The 24,405-nt window shown below is 46.1% G+C and overlaps 1 protein-coding gene across 1 annotated transcript; it reads left to right on the forward strand.

Annotated features, from left to right (window-relative positions):
* The first annotated feature begins 7,480 nt into the window (after window positions 1–7,480).
* LOC122562992 (achaete-scute homolog 5-like) lies at window positions 7,481–12,478 on the forward strand. Its single transcript, XM_087973710.1, has one exon. It carries the CDS (start codon window positions 7,722–7,724, stop codon window positions 8,292–8,294), a length of 573 nt encoding a protein of 190 aa, XP_087829836.1. The 5' UTR covers window positions 7,481–7,721; the 3' UTR covers window positions 8,295–12,478.
* The last annotated feature ends 11,927 nt before the right edge of the window (window positions 12,479–24,405 follow it).

Below are 24,405 nucleotides of genomic sequence, written 5' to 3' on the forward strand. Positions count from 1 at the left end.
TTTATCAAGGGCTGCGGGTGTTGAATATAGTGCAAACATGTTAACAGAGAGCGATTCCGGATTTGGTGGTATCCCTGGATGCAGAAAAGGCTTTTGATCAGGTGGAATGGTCGTATCTCTTTGCTGTTCTAGATGGTTTTGGTCTGGGAGGGGCCTTCGCCAAGTGTTATATAAAGACCCAAAGGCAGTGGTTATTACGAATAGGGTCAAATCGAGCAATGGTGATATGGAAAGGGGCAGCCAACAGGGATGTCCCTTGTCGCCGCTACTGTTCAGCTTGGTACTTGAGCCACTGATGGAGTCTATTTGAAGGGACCCTGAAATAATAGCACCAGAAGTGGGAGTTGGGGAACACAAAATCACTCTCTATGCAGGCGATGTCCTTTTTGTTTTTAGCTAACTCCAAAAAATCCATACCCTGGTTAATACAAAAAATTAAATTATTCGGTAGCTTGAGGGATACAAGATAAATTTTACAAAATCGGAGGTCATGCCCGTGGAGGAATGGAATTTTCCTTTTGGCGGTCACAGGTTTCTCTATCTGGGAATTTTTATTATCCCTCGCTTCCGGCAGCTGTATGGAGCTAACTTTGTGCAGCTGTTTGAGAGGATAAAGCAGGACTTGCAGCGATGGGAGGGACTGCCCATATCATGGCTTGACCATACAGCCTTGATTAAAATGGACGTTCTCCCTCAGCTGCTATACCCTATGAGGGTGCTCCTGCTATTACTACCCAAACAGGTGCAGCGGAGGTTTACAGATGGCTTGGATCATTTATTTGGTGCTGTAAGCATCCCTTCATTAAATTTACCAAGTTGCAGATTCCACAGGAAATGGGGTGTTAGGGGGTGGAGGGGGGGAGCGGGGGTGGATCTCCTGGATCTGAAGTAATATCAAATAGGCGCTGTGTTGCCATACGTAGGCGCATGGGTGGACAATGACTTGAAATTGATGTGGAGGCCTCGCAGGTGAAGTTCCCCCTCATAAATGTACTGTTCATGGATAAGATGAGGTCAGTGGTTGAACTCTGTGAAAGTCCGATTATCATAAATATGGTAAAAGCATGGAGGATGATGCGGCAGGGTGAGGGCAATCTGTTTAAGATTTTGCTGGTTAGCCCATTAGTGGAAGCCCCAGGATACAAGCCATGGTCAATCAACTCTGGCTTCAGAGCTTGGGAGGGTAAAGGAATCTTCTGTCTGGGAGATCTATTTGAGGGGGAGGTCTTGATATCTTTTAGCCAATTAGGTCAGAAATACAGAATCCCTAATAGGGACCTTATGTGACATTTCCAAGTTAGGGATTATAAACAGAAGAAAACCACGCTCTTGACTCAGCCCTAGAGTGCTCCGATGTGGGGGTGCTCTCTGTTAGTACCATATACCATCTGCAGAGAGGGAGTGCCTTGGGGGATATGGAGAGACTCCATGAGATTTGGAATCAGGAGTTAGGGGAAGAAATCTTATCAGAAACGTGGGAGGGTATCTGGGGGAATGTAAATAAGATTTCAAAAGCTATAGGGGGGTGCAAGTGATGCAATTGAAGATCCTCTACAGGGCCCATATGGCATCAGAGAGATAGGCAAAGTTTAAGAAAGGATCCTCCCCAAAATGTCCCAAATGTAAAAACAGTATTGGCACCCTTACACATTGTTTCTGGTCCTGTTACAAGATCCACAGATACTAGTGAATGAGCTGGAGAGGATTCTGGGAGTGGAAGTTAGGTGGGATCCAATGTCCCTCCTCTTGGGACGACCAAATCGTCCCTCTCTGGATGAGCATGGGAGCAGGTTGTTTTAAATCCTGACAGACTGTACAAGGAAGAATATCTTAAAGCCTCCAGGTCTTGCAGGATGGCATGGACTTGTGATGGAGCACGTCCCTCAGGATTACCTGCCAAGTATGGTGCACCACGGAACAGAGCAATTCTATAGGACAATTCTAAATTATATATGATTTGGAGATGCCGGTGTTGGACTGGGGTGTACAAAGTTAAAAATGACACAACACCAGGTTATAGTCCAACAGGTTTAATTGGAAGCACACTAGCTTTCGGAGCGACGCTCCTTCAAAAGGTGATAGTGACTATCACTTGATGAAGGAGCGATGCTCCGAAAGCTAGTGTGCTTCCAATTAAACCTGTTGGACTATAACCTGGTGTTGTGTCATTTTTAACTAAATTATATAGACATGGATCTGTTGGCGGTACTGATTAGGGCCTTTATATAGCCACGAGGGTCGTACATGGCAGTCCAGGGATCCCGGTGGGGGGGGGGGGGGGGGGGGGGGGAGGCCTAGTAAATACCGGTATAATTACTGTTGCTCCCGCGGACAGGAGCCATGGATGGAGGTGGGGCGAGTGGAGTAATGTAACACAATATAGTACAATGTAGTGTAGTTTAATTTTTGTGGATTGTAATTTAAGTGGGTGTTATCTCATTTAATTTGAGTCTGTGCTAATTTGGTTTAAGTAAATATGAGTCGACTTTATCCTAGAGAATAGTGGGAAGTTTATTGTTAACGTTACTGTAATAACATAATAATACAATATCATTTCTACTCTTCTGTACTTTTATAATTTTGTTTTCTTTCTGGTTTATGTTTTTGTAAAAAAAAGGAAACATTTTTTCAATAAATATCTACATTAAAAAAAGAAGTGCAGTCTGCCTTTCAGCAGTGGTAGGTGTTATTGAGTTCAACGCTGAGCACAATATTTATTTTGTGGCTGCACTAAGTTAACATGCATTGCCTGAATTACAATGAACAGACACAGGTTCATTAAGTACTCTACTGCAGTCTCCACTGTAGTTTTGAGGGTGGTCTAATTAATCTTCACACATTTTCTAGCATTGGTCATGGGCCAGTAGAAATATAGAATCCCTACATGCGGAAGCAGGCCATTCAGCCCATACTGCCCCTTCAAAAAGCATCCCACCCAGTCCCACCCCATCCACATAAACCCACATTTTCCATGGCTTGTCCACTAACTTGCACATCCCATGGCCAATCCATCTAAACTGCACATCTTTGGACTGTGGGAGGAAACCAGAGCACCTGGAGGAAACCCACGCAGACACAGGGAGAATGTGCAAACTCCACACAGAGAGTCGCCCAAGGGTGGAATTGAACTCGGGTCCCTGGAGCTGCGAGGCAGCGGTGCCACTGTGCAGCCAAATGTGGATCCAATGTGGATGATGAACCCCGATGCTTTCCCAGGCTATATATTATTACAGCAAAAACTAGCACTGATCATTATGACAGTGCAAACCTGGCTATTTGTGAGGGGCCATTCAATGTCCTTTCATATCAGAGGCTGTGATAAACCAGACTGATGTGTTATAGTGGGATTTCTTTATTAGTCTTTGAGGCAGAGTAATAATCCAGAATGACCGCTAATGGTTAATATTTGAGTAGGAACTGTTAACTATTCACACTATATTGGGCTCTGATAGATGGTGTGTTAATGGGCATGATATATTTTTGGACATTGACAGCCTTTGTATATTAGTAATGGTTCTCAGTGCAGAGCTTGGAGAGAAAATCATGAGGGACATAGATAAGGGTGAGTAGCAAGGGTCTTTTCCCCAGGGAGGGGGAGTTCAAAACTAAGAGGCATCATGTGTTGAATGAACTGCCAGTGGAAGTGATGGACGCAGGTACAATTACAGCATTTAAAAGATGTTTGGATAAGTTCTTGAATGGGAAAGGCTTGGAGGGATATGGGCTAAACACTAGCAGGTGGGACTAGTTTAGTTTGAGAACATGGTCAGCATGGACTAGTTGGACCGAAGGGTCTACTTCCATGCTGTATGACTCTATGAGTTATGTTTCTTGTATTTAATTCATTTTTAGTGAGGCAGAAATAGTTGGAAATTTACACCAGTGATGATCGCATTTATAAAGAGGAAACACAGTTAATGCTTTTTGCTGTAGATGTTCCTCACACCAAATATGTTTCCGTTTTATATTTTTCCTTTTAGTTGTTTACCCTGAATTATGAATCCCTTAAATTATTTGCATGGCCATGCCATTCTGAGCCAGGATGGTGAATTTTTACTGGACCTGTTGGATCTCAGAAAGTGTTACAGTCATTCCTTCTGCTGCTCAGTAGGTAGCTCACTGTCTGAAGCCCAAGAAGATCCAGCTTTGTTCTCTTATGGTGTTAGGTGATCTCTGCTAAAATAGTGGAAATTCCAGAACTGACCTCAGTGTCCCAGTAAATAAATGACTTGCATTTATATAGCACCTTTCACCACCTCAGAGAATCTCAAAGTCCTTTCCAGCCATCGAAGTACATTTAATCGTTACAGGCTGGAAGGTGAAGAAGCTTTAACTCTGAACAGAGCAAGGTCCTATGTGTAGGGGGTTAGTGACCTCAGCACCAATGTGGTCATAGCAACTAATGTAAGTGAAGGTTTACCTACAGCAATATCCCACAGTCTGCGGATGTCTGAAGTATTCTTCAACCAATGAAGCCCTTTTACAAAGTTGTAACTGTTAGAATTTGGGAAACATGGCACACAATATCTGCACAACAAGGAATCTGATCACTTATTTTTGTCACTTGTTTTAGTCACATTACTTAGGGCACCAGAGAGGACAAAACACCTCCTCTTCCCCAAAATGGGGCCATAAAATCTCTCATATCCACATAAAAAGTTCAACATTTGATCTGATAGAGAGCACCTCCAGCAGTGGAGCATTCCCTCAACGCTACACAGGACCCTCAGCTGGAATCTTACATTCAAGCCTCTGAATTGGGTTTATATCCACAGCTCAGAGTGAGAGGGGCAGACTGAGAGCTCAGAGAGGGGTTAATCAGAGATCAGGGGGAGTCCCACTGCTCAGTGCATGTTCCTGAGGACAGCTTCACTCGGAATCTGCAGTGGGCTTCACTCTGAGATCTTTGAGAAGGACCTATCTCTGATGTGAAGGACTCTGAAGTGAGCATTTTACCCAATGAGCTTCAGTGCTGAATGTCAAAATGTCACCTCCTCAGCAAGGGTCACAATGGAGGACAATGTAATTTCACAACCTGTGGATACTGAAAGTAACAGTATGTTAGCCCTGAGCTAAAGACGACAAATTTTAAAAGGCAGAGAATGATTCAGGATGCTTGTAGAATTCCAAATTTGACTTCACCCATCGTCCACAGTGATGTTTCACCTTTCCTCAACTCAGTCTTTAGCTACTGTGACACCAGAGAGTAAAACGATTCCCACTCGGCACCTGGTGACCTTCTCAGTCTGAGAGGTCAAGACAAAGTAGTTTCATCCCAAAACTGGATATTGTAGCAGAAAGTGAAGGAAGAGAGGGCAGGACCCAGACTGCCAGAAATTTGCTCTCAAAGTCCCACTCTAAAACTGTCCAATCTCGGAACTATCCCTGAGAACCATTCATTAGCCTTATCACAACATGAGTCAGCAACTTTAGAAGAGGGTGAGGGAGAAGACCAGCAAATCCAATCGCTAACATTTCATGGAATCCGAGAGTACAGAGGAGGTCTTTCAGCTCATCAAAGCTACACTGCCAAAAATGTACTCATGCCTGCCCCAGTCCCACTTGCCTGTGCCAAGCATATGGCCATGAATGTTATGACATTTCAAGTGCTCCTCCAAGCTTTTTATAAAGGTTGTGAAGTTTCCTGCCTCAACTACCCTCCCAGGTGGTGCATTCCAGACCCCCCACCTCCCTCTGGGTAAAAAAAAATCCTTTCCTCCAAACCCCTCTAAGTGAAATGCCTTCCAAGTGTGCCCCCTCAGTCTTGACCTTTCTACTAAGGGGAAATTTCTAATCATCCTGTCACTGTCCCTCATAATCGTATACACCTCAATCAGGCTCCCCTTCAACCTTCTCTGCTCCAAAGAAAACAGCCCAAGCCTGTCCAGCCTCTCTTCATTGCTGAAATACTCCATCCCAGGGAATATCTTGGTAAAAGCCCTCTGCACCCCCTCCAGTGCAGTCACCTCCTTCCTATCCTCACATCATTTCCTATGACCTCCTTACATAAAACACCCTTTTAATTACATTCAACAACAGTTTAATATTGCTAAGAGTTGAATATTCTTCTTAAATTAATTTTTAAGGTGTGGGAATTATTATTACTTGTCCTTAATTGTCATTAATTGGTGATCTGTGTCATGACTCAGTCTATTGCTGGGAGTTAAGGTGTGGGGGTTCGGAGTCACATTTCAGCCGCTCAGGGTATAATGAGCAGACTTTCTTTCTTAAAGGCCCTTAATCATCCCGTTGCGATTTTACACAACCTGACAGTTTATCAAAGCTATAAGAACAGCCTTTTAAAAAAAATGCAAATTCTTCCACAGACCTGAACTCTCAGCCATTGATTATTAGCTCAATCACCAAGACACGAGCCACCAACCACTACAACAACCATCCAAAATACAGCTGTATCTGCACAGTTCTTGCAATAAAACTTGCCAATTAGTTAGCAGCTTATTCCCCTTTGCTGTAAATTGTGTATTTATTCAGAACTCCTGCATTTGTCCTGGTCAGTGGTAAATGGGAAATGTCCACAGCATGTCAATCTTTTCAGCAATTGTCTGTCATTCATTAAAATACTTCCTTTCATTCCAGGCCCTGGGAATAAGAACGCTCTCTGGTGAGCCTTCAGTTGCTGTTTCAGGATCAAGTGACCCTCCTCAACACTTCCCTTTGATGGCGCTCTTCATGGAGACAGAAGATTACAATTTGGGATCCCACACAGCGCAGCAGAAGGAAGACAGTCTCCTCTTCTAAAACTGTTCCCAGTTAAAGAGGAGACCCAGACCCTAGAGTTGAGGAGGAGTCCCAAAATTCAATAAGGGGTTCAGTCATAAAGAGGAGGGCCATAGCCCAGAGAGAGGGACAGGGGTGGAGACAGAGCTCAGAGTGAGGTGGGGGGGGAGAGAGACAGAGCTCAGAGTGAGGGGGGGCAGGGGAGAGACAGAGCTCAGAGTGAGGGGGGGGGGGGAGACAGAGCTCAGAGTGGGGGAGGGGAGACAGAGCTCAGAGTTAGGGGCAGGGAGGGTCAGAGTGAGGGGGAGGAGACAGACTCAGAGTGGGGGGAGGAGACAGAGCTCAGAGTTAGCGGGGCAGGGAGGTCAGACTGAGAGCTCAGAGTGAGGGTCAGAGGGTCAGACTGAGAGCTCAGGGAGGTAGGGAGGAGACAGAGCCCAGATTTGAAGGGGGGGGGGGGGGGAAGAGACAGAGTTCAGGGAGCGGGGAGCTGACAGAGCCCACAATTGGAGGGGAGGAGACTGCGAGCTCAGTGAGGAGGTAGGAGACAGAGCTTGGTTGGGGAGGGGGGTGGCAGACTGAGAGCTCAGAGTGAGGGGGGAGGAGACTGAGACCTCAGAGTGGGGGCTGGGAGGGTCAGACTGAGAGGTCAGAGTGAGGGAGTTGCTCAGGTAGTGGGATCACTCAGAGGCCAAGAAGAGGAGTCTCACTGCTCAGTGCATGATCCTGAGGACAGCTTCACTCGGAATCTGCAGTGGGCTTTGCTCTGTGATCTTTGAGAAGGATCTATCTCTGATGTGGAGGATCAGAGGGTCTGTTCCTGTGCAGAATGACTCCATGACCAGTGCAGCAGGGGTAAAGGGCAGCCCCTGTCTGATACCCCTCTTGGGGACAGTGCAGTCCAACCAGCCAAGAATCCGTTCAATGCATTGAGTTCTGCCAGTGCTGGGCTTTACCCTGTACCAGTCGCTGCAGAATCCAAGATGAACAGTAATTATCCCAGGTCTCTGATGGACAGGAGATCAGTGGTGGCCCCCAACTGCATGCAATTGGCAATGCCTTTACCCCCTGAGCCATCCACACACCAGCATTTACCCCGCAGAGACAGTTTAACACATGTCCCCTTCCTGGTCTATCCAAGTAACCTGGAGTCGGCCTATTATGACACTTATGGCAGTATGTTTCCCTACATGCCCTTCCACGGCCACTTTGGGGTCTATGATTGTCCCTTTGAGCCCGCCTTCATCCAGAAGAGAAACGAGAGGGAGAGGCAGAGGGTGAAATGTGTGAATGAAGGCTACGCGAGACTGCGAGACCACCTGCCAGGGCCCCTGTCAGAGAAACGCCTGAGCAAAGTGGAGACCTTGCGAGCAGCTATCAGGTACATTAAGTATCTGCAGGACTTACTGAGCCAGAGTGCAGGCAGGTCCCCCCCTGAAACACAGGAGAACCAGCCCAGCAGCAGTGAGGGAGCCCAGCAGGACTGCAACAGTGACGGCGAATCCAAAACTTCCTCCCCTTACTGTGAGTCCGGGTCCGGCTCTGACAGGAGCTGATGCAAACACTGTACAGCACCAGCACCAACACTATTCCCAGTGACTGCCTGAGCAAACAACTCCTTCCATTTCCGTCTCTGTCACACTGCACACCACACCTCCTTCTGTGAAGACAAAGTGACCCTGGAACTGTGACCCCTGGCGTCTATTGAGATGGACTGGCAGCCTTTTGGCAAACTTGGATCAGGAAAGGACAATAATGCTGCAGAGAATCGCTGCAGGAATCTTCCTGATTGGAATCCAGGCTGAGTCAGTCAGGATCCGAACTAGGCAACTGGGCTACGCAAGATCCAGACTGGGAAAAACAGGATCCGGATTAGGAAACTGGAATAAACAAATACAAATTGGAAAACTGGAATAAATGGAATCCAGACTGGAATTCACAGAATAAAGACTTGGAAATTGTGGGATGAGCAGAATGGGATATGTGGCACATGGGATTAACAGGTTCCAGGTGATTGAGTTGTGGGATTATGACACTGCACATGAACAAACTCTGGATGAACAGTGGTTCGGGGCAGGATGTGGTGGCTGTGTATGGAGGGGCAATATGTTAAATCCTTTCACAACGAAGACCCCTGGCAGGATTTTAACTCCTGTCCCTATTCTGCAGGTTCACTGAGCCAAGATCAGAGGGACACGACTGCTCTGGACTCTTGAAGTTCCTATTAACCTGTTGGAAAAAAGAACACTAGCAAGGTCAATATGAAGAGTCGAGATGCGATTCAGCATGGGGAGCAGGCTTGGGGGAAACATGACAATTGGATCGAATTCCCCTCTGATCTCTGTGGGTGGGTGCGGGAGCATTTTGGAAAACAAAATACCACTGTGTGAAAGATGTCTGAGAGTATTCTAGTTAATGATAGCCTTTCCTGTGTGTTGGGAATGCAAACAGAGGTTCGAAAGCCAGAGACCATCAATATTTCAAGGTAGATGCATCACCCAAAACAGCTTGTGATGCAATCTGTCATATCAGGGCATGTTGTGTAGGTGGAGACAGACAGCAAGAGTTCATATCATTTAGATGAATCTGTCTAAACGTTAGATTTTATCACTAGGTGATGGCACCTGGGCAAAGTGGTATAGGGTACGGCTCCCATTCTGTGCTCAGTTACCTGTTTATTGTGACCAGTCCCTAGAAACACAGGAGTCAGTCAGCATCGAGGATTCCACAGACAGTTACCACTATGGTACTACAGTCCATCTCCACTGAGCTCATAGAGACTGCTCTTGACACAGGAAATATTCAACACACTACATATGTTGGTATCACTGAAGTTAGGATGAAAATTCTTTGATGGCTGGAGTCATACTTAAGATATTCACTGCTTTTTTTTTTGTTTGACCTGACAACTTATTTAAGTGTGATGGCACCTTCCAAACCCATGACCACTATTAGGACAAGGGCAGCAGATACAAGGGGACGCACCCAGCATCAGTAAATTTCCTCCAGCCCACTCACCATCCTGACTTGGAACTGTCACTCGGTCAAGATCCTGGACCTCTCTTCCTAACAGCACTGTGAGTGTCCCTACACCCAAGAACTGCCGTGGTTCACAAAAGGGAATTCAGCATCACCTTCTCAAGGGCAATTAATGCTGGCCCAGCCAACCACGTTTACATCCCTTGAATGAATAACAAAAATACCTCTACCTAAATGGTATTCAATAACCATACCTCCACCTCTCCCTCAGGAAGATAATTCTGAATACTCACCCATGTGCATTACGGCTGTTCTGCCTTAACATCAGTTTCCAGCCCACTCCAATTCCTTCAATTCTCAGAGAACAAAACGCCTCTGTTTCTCAGCTTTGGTCTCCCACGGCGACAGTGAGACTTTTTAAACTGATTCCAGGCTGGCGAAGCCTTTGTGCAGCCATTCAGTATCAGTAACGCCAGAAATACCTTGTAGGTTTCAGCTCCGGTACAGTCCAAACAAGACTCACGTTAAAGTGAGGAAGGTCTCTGAGGGTCAGTCGGCTCAGTTATCTGGACAGCTGGTTTGCAATGCAGAGGAGCACCAACAGCATGGGTTCAATTCTCGCACCGGATGAGTGAGGTTATCATAAAGGACTCTCAACAATCAGCTTCTGTGAGAGGAAGAACAGACTGCAATGAGCACCACTGTTATTAGCAGAAAGGGCACAGCAGCTGGTTCCTACTGGAACGCTACTGTCAGTCACCACTTGGAGTGCTATAGGGTTAATTTACAGATGCTACACTTTGGGGCATCACTCAGAGGTACCACTCATTGAGTGTGCATGCAGAGCCATTACTGCTGGAGTACCACTAGGAGCAAGTGTGTGGTGCTGGAAAAGCACAGCAGGTCAGGCAGCATCCGAGGAGCAGGAAAATCAACGTTTCAGGCAAAAGCCCTTCATCAAGAGCGCCACTAAGAGAGTCCAGTAGATTAACACCGGGGCCGTGTCGATCAGGAGCACAGGAAAAGGAAACTTCAAGGGGCAATGCAGACAAGGGGCATGAGCAGCACTAGAGACAGGCACCTTCAACCGATATACCAACAGTCTTCTTGTCTCCTCAACACTGTTACAACTCATACCATAGCAAGGTCTCCGGAGGAAGGAGACTAAAGCTTTTCATTCCTCCTGCCAGTTAAATACCAACAGGAACATGGGAACACCAGCACCTCCAAGTTAGAATAAATCAGGTTCTGTTGCCAAAACTGCGTAAAGAAATATCCTACTGCCCTCTGATGGTGAACACTGGTTGCTACATCTACTGATCACACTTCTCACATAATAAACTGTCAGCAGAATAGGAAAAAAATACACATTTAATTGGCATCTTTCACATCCGTAAGACACCCCAAGGAACTTCAATGGGTATTTTTGAAATGCAGTGTTTCTTGGTTTGTAAGCCCACACAGCAGTCAATTTACACATAGCAATGTCCAAGAGGTTATAATGAGATAAATCTCATTTGTAATGTTGTCTAAGGGACAAGTGATAAGCAAGGCATGTTGTCCTTGCTCATCTTTGAAATATTCCTGTAGAATCACCACATCCAGCTGGGATGGAAGACAAGTGCTCGGTTAAATGGTTCATTCAGAAGACAACACCTCCAACAGGCCAGCATTCTGTCAGCAGCCCAGCACCAGCCTGGATTGTACTGGGAATGGAACAGCCCAGCCTTCTGAGTGGGAGACAGCTGTCTCATCTGAAAAAAGCAAAAAGAGAAATGGATAAGGATGAGAAAGAGTCACTCAGTTCGCCTTGCTGCTCTGTTATGTCTCACAGCCCAGTATTTAACTGTGCTTCAGTGAATCCTATTCACTGTGTCACTAAAACCCCACCTTGCAGATTAGTCCAGTGATGTGTTTTCTTCAGGTTTCACCACCTAATTAAATTTACTTTCCATTCATTTATGCTTCTGACCTATTCTGATCGGTGAAGAGAACTTAATTGATACCACTTACTGGTAGATCAACAATGGCAGTCCTCACAGATAGTCTGAGGTCTTAAGTGTTATCCTGAGATAGGCCAATGATGAGGTGAAACATGTGGAGATTCACTTTGACATCAACAGCATGGTCACTGCTGTCTTTTGGTGAACAGTTGCTGTCAATTGACAGGTGCTGCCTCCTCTTCTGAAAAAACACATCAGAAAAATGGCAGAAAAGGACTGGACATTTTTATTGTACTTTATTACAGGGCTATTGAATTGTAATGAATTGTAACGTTTTATTGTACTTTATTACAGGGCTATTGAATTGTAATGAATTGTAACGTTTTATTGTACTTTATTACAGAGCTATTGAATTGTAATGAATTGTAACGTTTTATTGTACTTTATTACAGAGCTATTGAATTGTAATGAATTGTAACGTTTTATTGTACTTTATTACAGGGCTATTGAATTGTAATGAATTGTAACGTTTTATTGTACTTTATTACAGGGCTATTGAATTGTAATGAATTGTAACGTTTTATTGTACTTTATTACAGAGCTATTGAATTGTAATGAATTGTAATGTTTTATTGTACTTTATTACAGGGCTATTGAATTGTAATGAATTGTAACGTTTTATCGAAACTGTTGGATTCAGACTATCATGGACACTTGAAACTTACGTAAAAGGTAGACCGGCAAGTTTCTTAGGAGAAATAAGTTGTGTGCTGCTGTATAATCTGTCTCAAACATGGGCATTAAAGATGGAAATTATAACAGTGATTACATTGTACAGTCAATTGATAACCCAAAATGCTTATTTGTTTATAAACTCCAATTCTTCAAATTAAACAATACAAATAACATGGCGATGTTGGGATGTAGTCCAAAAAGTTTGAATAATTAATTAACAACGATATTCTTGGGAGTACATCTAGGAAAGCTATTTGGGTGGAACTAAGAAGTAAGAAAGGGATGATCAACTTATTGAGACTGTACTATAGACCCCATCAATAGTCAGGGGAAAATTGAGAAGCAAATTTGGAAGGAGATCACATTATCTATAAGAATTATAAGATGTAATGAAAGGGGATTTTAACTTTCCAAACATAAACTGGGATAGTCATAGTGTTAAGGGCTTGAATGGAGTGGACAAATCCCTGGGACTTGATCAGGTTTACCCTAGAACTCTCTGGGAAGCTAAGGAAGTGATTGCTGGGCCCCTTGCTGAGATATTTGGATCATTGATAGCCCCAGGTGAGGTGCCGGCAGACTGGAGGTTGGCTAATGTGGTGCCACAATTTAAGAAAGGTGGTGAAGAAAAGCCAGAGAACTACAGACCAGTGTGCCTGATATCACTGGTGGACAGGTTGTTGGAGGGAATCCTGAGGGACAGGATTTACATGTATTTGGAAAGACAAGGACTGATTAGGGATAGTCAGCATGGCTCTGTGCATGGGTTACAAAATCATGAGGGGCATGGATAGGGTAAATAGACAAAGTCTTTTCCCTGGGGTCGGGGAGTCCTGAACTAGAGGGCATAGGTTTAGGGTGAGAGGGGAAAGATATAAAAGAGACCTAAGGGGCAACTTTTTCATACAGAGGGTGGTACATGTACGGAATGAGCTGCCAGAGGAAGTGGTGGAGACTGGTACAATTGCAACATTTAAAAGGCATTTGGATGGGTACATGAGTAGGAAGGGGTTGGAGGGATATGGGCCGGGTGCTGGCAGGTGGGACTAGATTGGATTGGGATATCTGGTCAGCATGGATGGGTTGGACCAAAGGGTCTGTTTCCATGCTGTACATCTCTATGACTCCATGTCTCTAGGTAATGAAGAGGATTGATGAAGGCAGAGCAGGAGACATGATCTATATGGACTTTAGTAAGGTGCTTGTCAAGATTCTGCTTGGTAGGCTAGTTAGCAAGGCTCGCAAAGTGTGGCTCTGGAAAAGCTCATTAGGTCAGGCAGCATCCAAGCTGCAGGAGAGTTGATGTTTCAGGTATAAGCCCATGGAATAGAAGGAAAAGTAGCCCATTTTGACACAGACCTGGCTAAAAGGTAGGAGACAGAGGGTAGTGGTGGACGGTTGCTTTTCAGATGTGAGGCCTGTGACCAGTGGTGTGCCACAAGGATCGGTGCTGGGTCCACTGCTTTTCGTAATTTATGTAAATGATTTGGATGTAAACATAGGAGGTATGGTTAGTAAATTTGCAGATGACACCAAAATTGGAGGTGTAGTGGACAGTGAAGAAGGTTACCTCAGATTAAAATGGGATCATGATCAAATAGGCCAATGGGCTGAGGAGTGGCAGATAGAGTTTAATTTAGATAAATGTGAAATGCTGCATTTTGGAAAAGTCAATCTTAATGGTAAGGACCTGGAGAGTGTTGCTGAACAAAGAGATCTTGGAGTAACAGGTAGATAGAATAGTGAAGAAGGTGTTTGGTATGCTTGCCTTTATTGGTCAGTGTATTGAGTACAGGAGTTGGGAGGTCACGTTGCGGCTGTACAGGACATTGGTTAGGCCACTTTTGGAATAATGCCTTCAATTCTGGTTTCACTGCTATAGCAAAGTTGTTGTTAAACTTGAAAGGATTCAGAAAAGATTTACAAGGATGTTGCCAGGGTTGGAGGGTTTGAGCTATAGGGACAGGCTGAACAGGCTGGGGCTGTTTTCCCTGGAGCGTTGGAGGCCGAGGGGTAACCTTATAGAGGTTTATAAAATCATGAGGGGTATTGATAGGGTGAGTAGCCAAGATCTTTTCCTTGGGGTGGGGGAGTCCAAAACTAGAAGACAGAGGTTTAAGATGAGAGGGGAAAGATATAAAAGGGACCTAAGGAGCAACGTTATCCTGCAAAGAGTGGTGTGTGTGTGGAATGAGGTGCTGGAGGAAGTGGTAGAGGCTGGTATAATTACAACATTCAAAAGGCATCTGGATGGTACATGAATAGGAAGGGTTTAGAGCCAAATGCTGGCATATGGAACTAGATTAATTTAGGATATCTGGTTGGCATGGATGAGTTGGATTGAAGGGTCTGTATCCATGCTCTATGATTCTATGAATTAAGTGATTTGAATTGAGATAATATCACATAGAATAGGTTATGTTATATAGAGGAGAAAGTGAGGTCTGCAGATGCTGGAGATCAAAGTTGAAACTTTATTGCTGGAACAGCACAGCAGGTCAGGCAGCATCCAGGGAACAGGAGATTCGACGTTTCGGGCACAGGCCCTTCTTCAGGAATGCTCATTCCTGAAGAAGGGCCTGTGCCCGAAACGTCGAATCTCCTGTTGCTCATTCCTGAAGAAGGGCCTGTGCCCGAAACGTCGAATCTCCTGTTCCCTGGATGCTGCCTGACCTGCTGTGCTGTTCCAGCAATAAAGTTTCAACTATGTTATATAGAATCAATTACATATAACTTTGGTTATCAATTATTCATTCACTTCTTTGTTTAGAATTTCATTCCTCACCATTTCAATCACTTGTCTAATCGGTAACACACCCTCTTGCTCTGTCAGTCACTCTATCACAGTCTCAATCCCTTCTTTGCTCTATCCTTTATTCTGACTCTGCAATTCACTCCTTTGCAATTCACTCCCCCACTTTGGTGTATACTTCTCCCATTTTGTCATTCACTCCTTTGTTTGCTCTGTCTCTTCCATTTCCTCACTCATTCACCCTGGAGAATACACTCACAATGGAAACACCAAGTTTCACAGTTACAAACCAAAGTGTCTGATTCACTAAATCAGTTGGTGCTCGTGTGAAATACATGAGCAGTGGAAAACTTTGTGATTAAATTGTTATCGCTTTTCATAGTTAATAATCCCAAACCATTCAAATTATCCAAATGAACTTGGTTTGAGTATAATTTTAATTTTACACCTATCTGGAAATATGTCTCCCCACCACTGACATTTCAGTAAATTTAAAATTAAATCTTAATTTGGTTCTTTCTTATATGGCTTTGGACGTACTTTCCTGCCGGCATCTATTCATATTCTGTGAGTCTGAGAGTTTCTGAAAGTTCCTTTGCTAAGGTTTAAATATGGTTCTCATTTTGATCCAGTCAATTGATGTCCATGCTAACACTGTCCTTATTCATGTTGCTGCTAAATGTACTTACATTGGCTCAGTCTTGAGAGTGATGTGGGAGATGGCACAGGGCAGGATAACACTAAGCACACGGACACATAAGATGGCCGCTGAGCCATAGGTTGGCCACTTTACACACAAGATGGCCGCCAGACCACAAAGACAGCAGAGCAAACACAGATACACCAGGACGCCAGCACAATGCACTCACAATCAAGTTGATTAATTTAAGGCAGGTGGAGGAGAGAATACACATGAGTAGCATACACTGCTGCTGAAGTTGAAAAGTGTGGTGCTGGAAAAGCACAGCAGGTCAGACAGCATCCATGGAGCAGGAGAATCGACGTTTCGGGCATAAGCCCTTCTTCAGGAATGAGGCTGGTGTGCCAAGCGGGCTGAGATAAAAGGTGGGGCGGGGGGGAGGGGGGGGAGGGGGAGTTTGGAGGAGGGGCGCTGGGAATATGACAGGTGGAAGGAGGTGAGGGTGAGGGTGAGGGTGATAGGCCGGAGAGGGGGTGGGGGTGGAGAGGTGGGAAGAAGATTGCAGGTCAAGAGGGCGGTGCTGAATCCGGGCTTTGGGACTGAGATAAGGTGGGGGAGGGGAAATGAGGAAGCTGAAGAAATCTACATTCATCCCATGTGGTTGGAGGGTTCCTAGGCAGAAGGTGAGGCGCTCTTCCTCCAGGTGTCGTTGTGTGGTCAGGGTCTGGCGATGGAGGAGGCCAAGGACTTGCATGTCCTTGGTGGAGTGGGAGGGGGAGTTAAAGTGTTCAGCCACGGGGCGGTTGGGTTGGTTGGTGTGGGTGTCCCAGAGGTGTTCTCTGAAACGTTCCGCAAGTAGGCGGCCTGTCTCCCCAATGTATAGGAGACCACATCGGGTGCAGCGGATGCAGTAAATAATGTGTGTGGAGGTGCAGGTGAATTTGGGATGGATATGGAAGGATCCATTGGTGCCTTGGAGGGAGGTGAGGGGGGAGGTGTGGGCGCACGTTTTGCACTTCTTGCAGTTACAGGGGAAGGTGCCGGGAGTGGAGGTTGGGTTGGTGATGGGTGTGGACCTGACGAGGGATTCGCGGAGGGAGTGGTCTCTCCGGAACGCTGATAGGGGAGGGGAGGGAAATATATCCCTGGTGGTGGGGTCTGTTTGGAGGTGGCAGAAATGACGGAGGATGATACGATGTATCTGGAGGTTGGTGGGGTGGAAGATGAGGACCAGTGGGGTTCTGTTCTGGTGGCGATTGGAGGGGTGGGGTATGGTGCTTTTCCAGCACCACACCTTTCAACTCAGGTCTCCAGCATCTGCAGTCCTCACTTTCTCCCACTGCTGCTGAAGTGTCTGGGTCCAGCAAACACCTTTGATAGAAATGCTATCTGTTTGATATGGACTCAATACAGTGTGATAATAGCCAGGGCTGCAGTAATTGTCCTTCTCAGGAAGAGTGATTAGCACCCATTACTACAGCAATGGACTTCCATGCAGACATTGAAACTGACAATGTCTGCGCTGAAACTGACAACGGCCACGCTGAAATTAACAAAGGCTGCGCTGGAACTGACAATGACTGCATCAAAACTATCAATGATTCTGCAACGTTTACAATAAACAAACTATGTTACAGAGACAATAACCTCATCACTGACCTATTCTATCACAAACTGTATAAAAGTATCTTGACCTGTGCTCCAGGTCGAGAGGAGACTCACAGTTACCACTGTGCTGTTGGTGTCTTTCTCTCCTCGGAGCTCCAGTATTTCCTTGTCTGTCATTGAACCCCGACTCTGACTCCGAGGCTGGTGATTTTCCCCACAACACTTGGTGCTGCGAGCAGAGTTCTAATTGGGAGCCGGGGTAAGAACCGGCTCCACTTGTAACCCCAGTTAAAAGTGGAGTTCCGCAGGGATCAGTTCTGGGTCCTCTGCTGTTCGTAATTTTTATTAATGACTTGGATGAGGGAGTCGAAGGGTGGGTCAGTAAATTTGCAGATGATACGAAGATTGGTGGAGTTGTGGATAGTGAGGAGGGCTGTTGTCGGCTGCAAAAGGACTTAGATATGATGCAGAGCTGGGCTGAGGAGTGGCAGATGGAGTTCAACCCTGCCAAGTGTGAGGTTGTCCATTTTGGAAAGACAAATAAGAATGCGGAATACAGGGTTAACAGTAGGGTTCTTAGTGAGGTGGAGGAACAGAGGGAGCTTGGGGTCTATGTTCATAGGTCTTTGAAAGTTGCCACTCAGGTGGATAGAGCTTGTAAGAAGGCCTATGGTGTATTAGCGTTCATTAGCAGAGGGATTGAATTCAAGAGTCGTGAAGTGATGTTGCAACTGTACAGGACTTTGGTTAGGCCACATTTGGAGTACTGTGTGCAGTTCTGGTCGCCTCACCTCAGGAAAGATGTGGAAGCTTTGGAGAGGGTGCAGAGAAGATTTACCAGGATGTTGCCTGGAATGGAGAATAGCTCGTACGAGGATAGGTTGAGAGTGCTAGGCCTTTTCTCATTGGAACGGTGAAGGATGAGGGGTGACTTGATAGAGGTGTATAAGATGATCAGAGGAATAGATAGAGTAGATAGTCAGAAACTTTTTCCCCGGGTACAACAGAGTGTTACAAAGGGACATAAATTTAAGGTGAAGGGTGGAAGGTATAGGGGAGATGTCAGGTATAGGGGAGATGTCACTCACTTTACCCAGAGAGTGGTGGGGGCATGGAATGCGCTGCCTGTGGGAGTGGTAGAGTCAGAATCTTTGGTGACCTTTAAGCGACAATTGGATAGGTACATGGATGGGTGCTTAAGCTAGGACAAATGTTCGGCACAACATCGTGGGCCGAAGGGCCTGTTCTGTGCTGTATTGTTCTATGTTCTATGTTCTATGTTCTAACCAATTTGTACCTGCAAATGGGAAGAGTCAGACCGGGCCAAGGACACTGTTTAAAAGGTATACCAATTGTAATGTCTGATTCGCTACATTATTCAGTTAAAATTGTTTAAGTGCATGTCTGTGGAGAATAAGTGTTAACTGTATTAACTGTTGTAAGAACCTGCTGCTCGTGCTGAAACAGCCAGAGGACAAGGTAGTGCCTGTCTCAAAAGCCCTGCCCTAAACCGGTTGTTAAGAGGGGTAGCCCCCCATGCGAAGGTTGGGATTTGAAGTGGGACTTGAGGCGCCAAGGGCACTAGAAGTTGTGAAGCGCAAGTGGCAAAGTCAGGTAACATTGGACTCTGTCAGGGCGAACAACGCAGAGTCCAGTTAGAGGTGCAGTTAAAAGTGGGGTGCTGTTTGTAATTTCCAATGTGATGAGGAAAAGGAGCTGATCACCCTGACCAAGAGCCAAGCCTCAGTGGAGTGCACGTTACCGAGGTGGGGAGCATGGACACTGAGAGTAACCGTGATACCCTGTCAATCCTTAGTAGAATGACAGAGCTTGAATAGTGGCGGTGGTGGGAGGCTAAAGAGTCCCACCGGTAGAGAGCACACTGGGCTAGAGGTAGGTTTCTGGGCCTACCAGGGGGTGTTGGGTCAGTGGAGGTAGTCGGGAGGGTAGAGAAATCCCACTGGTAGAGAGCACACCCTACTGAGCCAGTATTCCCAGCCGACCAGTAGGTACTGACTAGTCATGGTGGCCGGAAGGGTAGAGAGCACACCTTGCTAGGAGGCTGCTACAGCCGTACGGACGGTGCTGGGACGGTATTATTAGCCGGGGGTAGAGAAGTCCCCACTGGTTAGCAACACTTTACTGTTGGTGGTATCCGGGGGTACACAATCTGCTAAATGGTAGATCAAAGTTTTAAGGGGGATAACTGCAGGTTCCCTTATTGAGAAATACAAGGCAGAGAGACAAAGACTGACAGAGCAAATGAAGAAAAGTGGTTGTGACCCATCCCAGACGTTAGCACAACAGACAGAGTGGACAGACAAGCAAAAAGGGAATAAAACTAAAAAGATAGGGCTAATGTTAATATGCCAATTAGCCAGTCTAATTGAACAAGTGAGTGCCTCCACACATAGGTGGAGAAAGGATCAGGAACACGTTAAAGAGCTGGAGGACAGAATACGAGAGTTAGAGCAGGAGGTAAGAAAGGAACACAAAAATGCAGACATGGATTCGCTTCCTCCTTATGAAACCGTCCGGCAGGGACCAACTGCTCCCTCTGTTGGATGAACCATGCAAGAGTATGACTTAGTGCCAGTTACCAGAGGAGGAACAGACTTACAGCCCAAAGCGAATTATAAACCCTTCATCCCTGGGGAGAGACAGCAGGTTATGGCTTCCCTGGGCAAATTACCAGTCTAGAACGCAAACACCAGGTTCTGGGAAGAGCTGGATAGTGTATGGGTCGAGCACCAACTACACCTGAGGGGCATACACCAGCTTGTCCGGGCAGCTTGCCCAGAGGACAAGTGGAGGCAGGTAGCTGGCTGACCTGATGCCACAGCAGCCTGAGATTTTAGGGGAGGACGGTGGACACATGCCGTCGCCATTACAGCTGAGATAGATGCTCAGTCCACCCCCTTCACCGATCTTAAAGGGGGAATCCAGAGGGTGCTAGGAAATGCTCCCACAAACTGGAGCAGGATCACGGACACTAAGCAACTTAAAGGGGAAGGAGCCTCTGAATATGGGGAGCAATTATTTAGGGTCTATCGGGAATGGTCAGGGCAAGCAAACCCAGATCAGGGGGAACTGGGCATTCATCCAAGCATTTAAAGATGGGCACTCTAGCACCCACTAAACCATCCTGAAAATGGGAGTAATAATGTCCCAGGATAATGATGACCTAGTCGAGTGGACTAGCGAGGTGCAGGATGCAGAAGCTCCTGCAGTAAAGACAAGACCTGACAGAGCAGCCTATCGGAATGGAGGCGAGGAGAGAATGAAACCATCATGCCATAAGTGTGGCTGGCAGGGACACTTTGCCAGAGATTGTAGGGTCCCACGAGCAGGGGATACACCAGGGAACAATGTAAAATACTGCAGCCACTGCAAAAGAACAGGACACACACAAGCAGTGTGCTGGGAAAAGCATGGGGCACCCTCAAACACCCCAGAACACTGCGGAACCGCGGGAGTCCCAAGGTCAGCAGAGCTGACAACCGGCTGACCCCATCCGTGAGGGTAAGGGAGAGGGGCAAATTTACACACCCGCAGTAATAGGAGGGAGGAAATGTGAAATGCTAGTAGACACAGTTAAAAATCACACAACACCAGGTTATAGTTCAACAGGTTTAATTGGAAGCACTAGCTTTTGGAGCGCTGCTCCTTCATCAGGTGGTTGTGGAGGATATGATTGTAAGACACAGAATTTATAGCAAACATTTATAGCAAACATGTAACTGAAATTATACATTGAAAAATACCTTGATTGTTTGTTGAGTCTCTCATCTGTTAGAATGTCCATGGTAGTTACCAAATTCAGCAGCTACAGGAGGACACTCTGCAGGAAGAGAGAGAGCAATGGAAATGTAGGGGACATTCAAAGGGGAGGATGGTGTCTCGGGGTGAGCAGACATGGTGGTAGCACCAGCGTGTATACTGAACACATTGCTTGAACTGCACCAGGGGCTCTCCCATACAGGTAGAGAGGCCATGATAGCAAGCCTAGGGAGAGAGTGGTGGTGGAAGGGAATGGAAAGGGATGTGGCCAAGTACTGCCTCAGATGCATGGTTTGTGCACAACATAATCCAGGGAGACGCATAAAGGTTTGGATGGGACACCAGCTCAGACCTAGGGGACTCTGGGAACACCTTCAGTTAGGTTTTACAGGGCATTACCACCTTCCCGTGGGAAAACATACTGCCTGGTCATCATAGACCAATTCACCCAGTGGGTAGAGGCATTCCCAACCAAAAGCTGCACTGCGACCACTGTAACCGGAATATTAGTGGAAGTGGTAATCCCAAGGTGGGGGATCCCCCTCCAGATCGACTCTGACCAAGGGACGCATTTTACAGGCAAGGTCATGAAGACTGTCTGCCAATTACTCATCATTAAACAAAACTTTCACATTCCCTATCACCCCCAGAGCTCAGGGATGGTAGAGAGAATGAATAGAACGCTCAAAAATACTGTAGCTTAGGCAACGCAAACCTCAGGCAGAACATGGGCTGAAGTGCTGCCAGCCAGACTAATGAAATTAAGAGCCACCACAAATCAGGCAACTGGGCTAACACCTGGGCGAATATGAATTAATGACCGGGCGAGCAACTCAATTGCCAGAGACAATAATCACAGGTGGCACCGATGTGGGTCCACTAAAAGACAAAATTCGGCGGGATGTGATAGAATTACGTGCTCAATTGAAAGGGATGAAGAAATGTGTAATTGATAAAGAGGACAAAAAGGACAAGGCAGGGGAACTCAAAGTCTTCCCTGAGGTCCCAGCAGCAGGAAGCCGTGTACTGGTGCGAGCACTGCCCGACAAACTAGGCTTTGCCCCAAAATGGAATGGGCCATATGACATGGTTATAAGTGGGGACACCTGTGCCTGCCTGGATATTAAAGGGAAAGGCACATGGAAGCACGGGCCCCAACGGGCGGCACAGTGGCTCAGTGGTTAGCACTGCTGCCTCACAGCACCAGGGTCCCAGGTTCGATTCCAGCCTCGGGCGACTGTGTGGAGTTTGCACATTTCTCCCCATGTCTGCGTGGGTTTCCTCCGGGTGCTCCGGTTTCCTCCCACAGTCCAAAGATGTGCAGGTCAGGTGAATTGGCCGTGCTAAATTGCCCATAGTGTTAGGTGCATTAGTTAGAGGGAAATGGGTCTGGGTGGGTTACTCTTCGGAGGGTCAGTGTTGACTTGTTGGGCCAAAGGGCCTGTTTCCACACTGTAGGTAATCCAATCTAATTAAAACCATTTAAAGACTCCTGTGACCAAACTAATGTCATTGACCATTCCCCAGGTGCAGACAGGAAAGGCAGACAAGATGGTCATCCCGGGGGGAATACCGCAAACACAACAGCACAAACCACACAGAAGCACAACTGCATCTCCTGACGAACACAAACACTTTGACAGATAACTTTATTTTAACTGCAAAATGTATATACCTGGATGTATTTCACTGTGTTTAAGTGTCGCGACTGTTGGGAGCACGTCAGGATTTGAAGATAATGACTGAGGTGTCAGTGGGGGAGCACTTTGGGGCCAGCGACTATAATTCTATTTGTTTTAAAATAGTGATGGAAAAGGATAGACCAGACCCAAAAGTTGAAGTTCTAAATTGGAGAAAGGCCAATTTTGACAGTATTAGGCGAGAACTTTCAAAAGCTGATTGGAGGCAGATGTTCGCACATAAAGGGACGGCTAGAAAATGGGAAGCCTTCAGAAATGAGATAACGAGAATCCAGAGAAAGTATATTCCTGTCAGGGTGAAAGGGAAGGCCGGTAGGTATGGGGAATGCTGGATGACTAAAGAAATTGAGGGTTTGGTTAAGAAAAAGAAGGAAGCATATGTCAGGTATAGTCAGGATAGATCGAGTGAATCCTTAGAAGAGTATAAAGAAAGTAGGAGTATACTTAAGAGGAAAATCAGGAGGGCAAAACGGGGACATGAGATAGCTTTGGCAAATAGAGTTAAGGAGAATCCAAAGGGTTTTTACAAATATATTAAGGACAAAAGGGTAACTAGGGAGAGAATAGGGCCCCTCAAAGATCAGCAAGGCGGCCTTTGTGTGGAGCCACAGAAAATGGGGGAGATACTAAATGAATATTTTGCATCAGGATTTACTGTGGAAAAGGATATGGAAGATGTAGACTGTAGGGAAATAGATGGTGACATCTTGCAAAATGTCCATATTACAGAGGAGGAAGTGCTGGATGTCTTGAAACGGTTAAAAGTGGATAAATCTCCAGGACCTGATCAGGTGTACCCGAGAACTCTGTGGGAAGCTAGAGAAGTGATTGCTGGGCCTCGTGCTGAGATATTTGTATCACCGATAGTCACAGGTGAGGTGCCGGAAGACTGGAGGTTGGCAAACATGGTGCCACAGTTTAAGAAGGGTGGTAAAGACAAGCCAGGGAACTATAGACCGGTGAGCCTGACCTCGGTGGTGGGCAAGTTATTGGAGGGAATCCTGAGGGGCAGGAAGTACATGTATTTGGAAAGGCAAGGACTGATTAGGGATAGTCAACATGGCTTTGTGCATGGGAAATCATGTCTCACAAACTTGATTGAGTTTTTTGAAGGAGTAAAAAAGAGGATTGATGAAGGCAGAGCAGTAGATGTGATCTATATGGACTTCAGTAAGGCGTTCAGCAAGGTTCCCCATGGGAGACTGATTAGCAAGGTTAGGTTTCATGGAATACAGGGAGAACTATCCATTTGGATACAGAACTGGCTCAAAGGTAGAAGACAGAGGGTGCTGGTTGAGGGTTGTTTTTCAGACTGGAGGCCTGTGACCAGTGGAGTGCTACAAGGGTCGGTACTGGGTCCTCTACTTTTTGTCATTTACATTTGGATTTGGATGTGAGCACAAGAGGTACAGTTAGTAAGTTTGCAGATGACACCAAAATTGGAGGTGTAGTGGACAACGAAGAGGGTTTCCTCAGATTACAACAGGATCTGGACCAGATGGGCCAATGGGCTGAGAAGTGGCAGATGGA

The sequence above is a fragment of the Chiloscyllium plagiosum genome, unplaced genomic scaffold, assembly GCF_037043375.1.
Source record: "Chiloscyllium plagiosum isolate Xiang-an unplaced genomic scaffold, Cpla_swu_hap1 HiC_scaffold_26, whole genome shotgun sequence".
NCBI lineage: Eukaryota > Metazoa > Chordata > Chondrichthyes > Orectolobiformes > Hemiscylliidae > Chiloscyllium > Chiloscyllium plagiosum.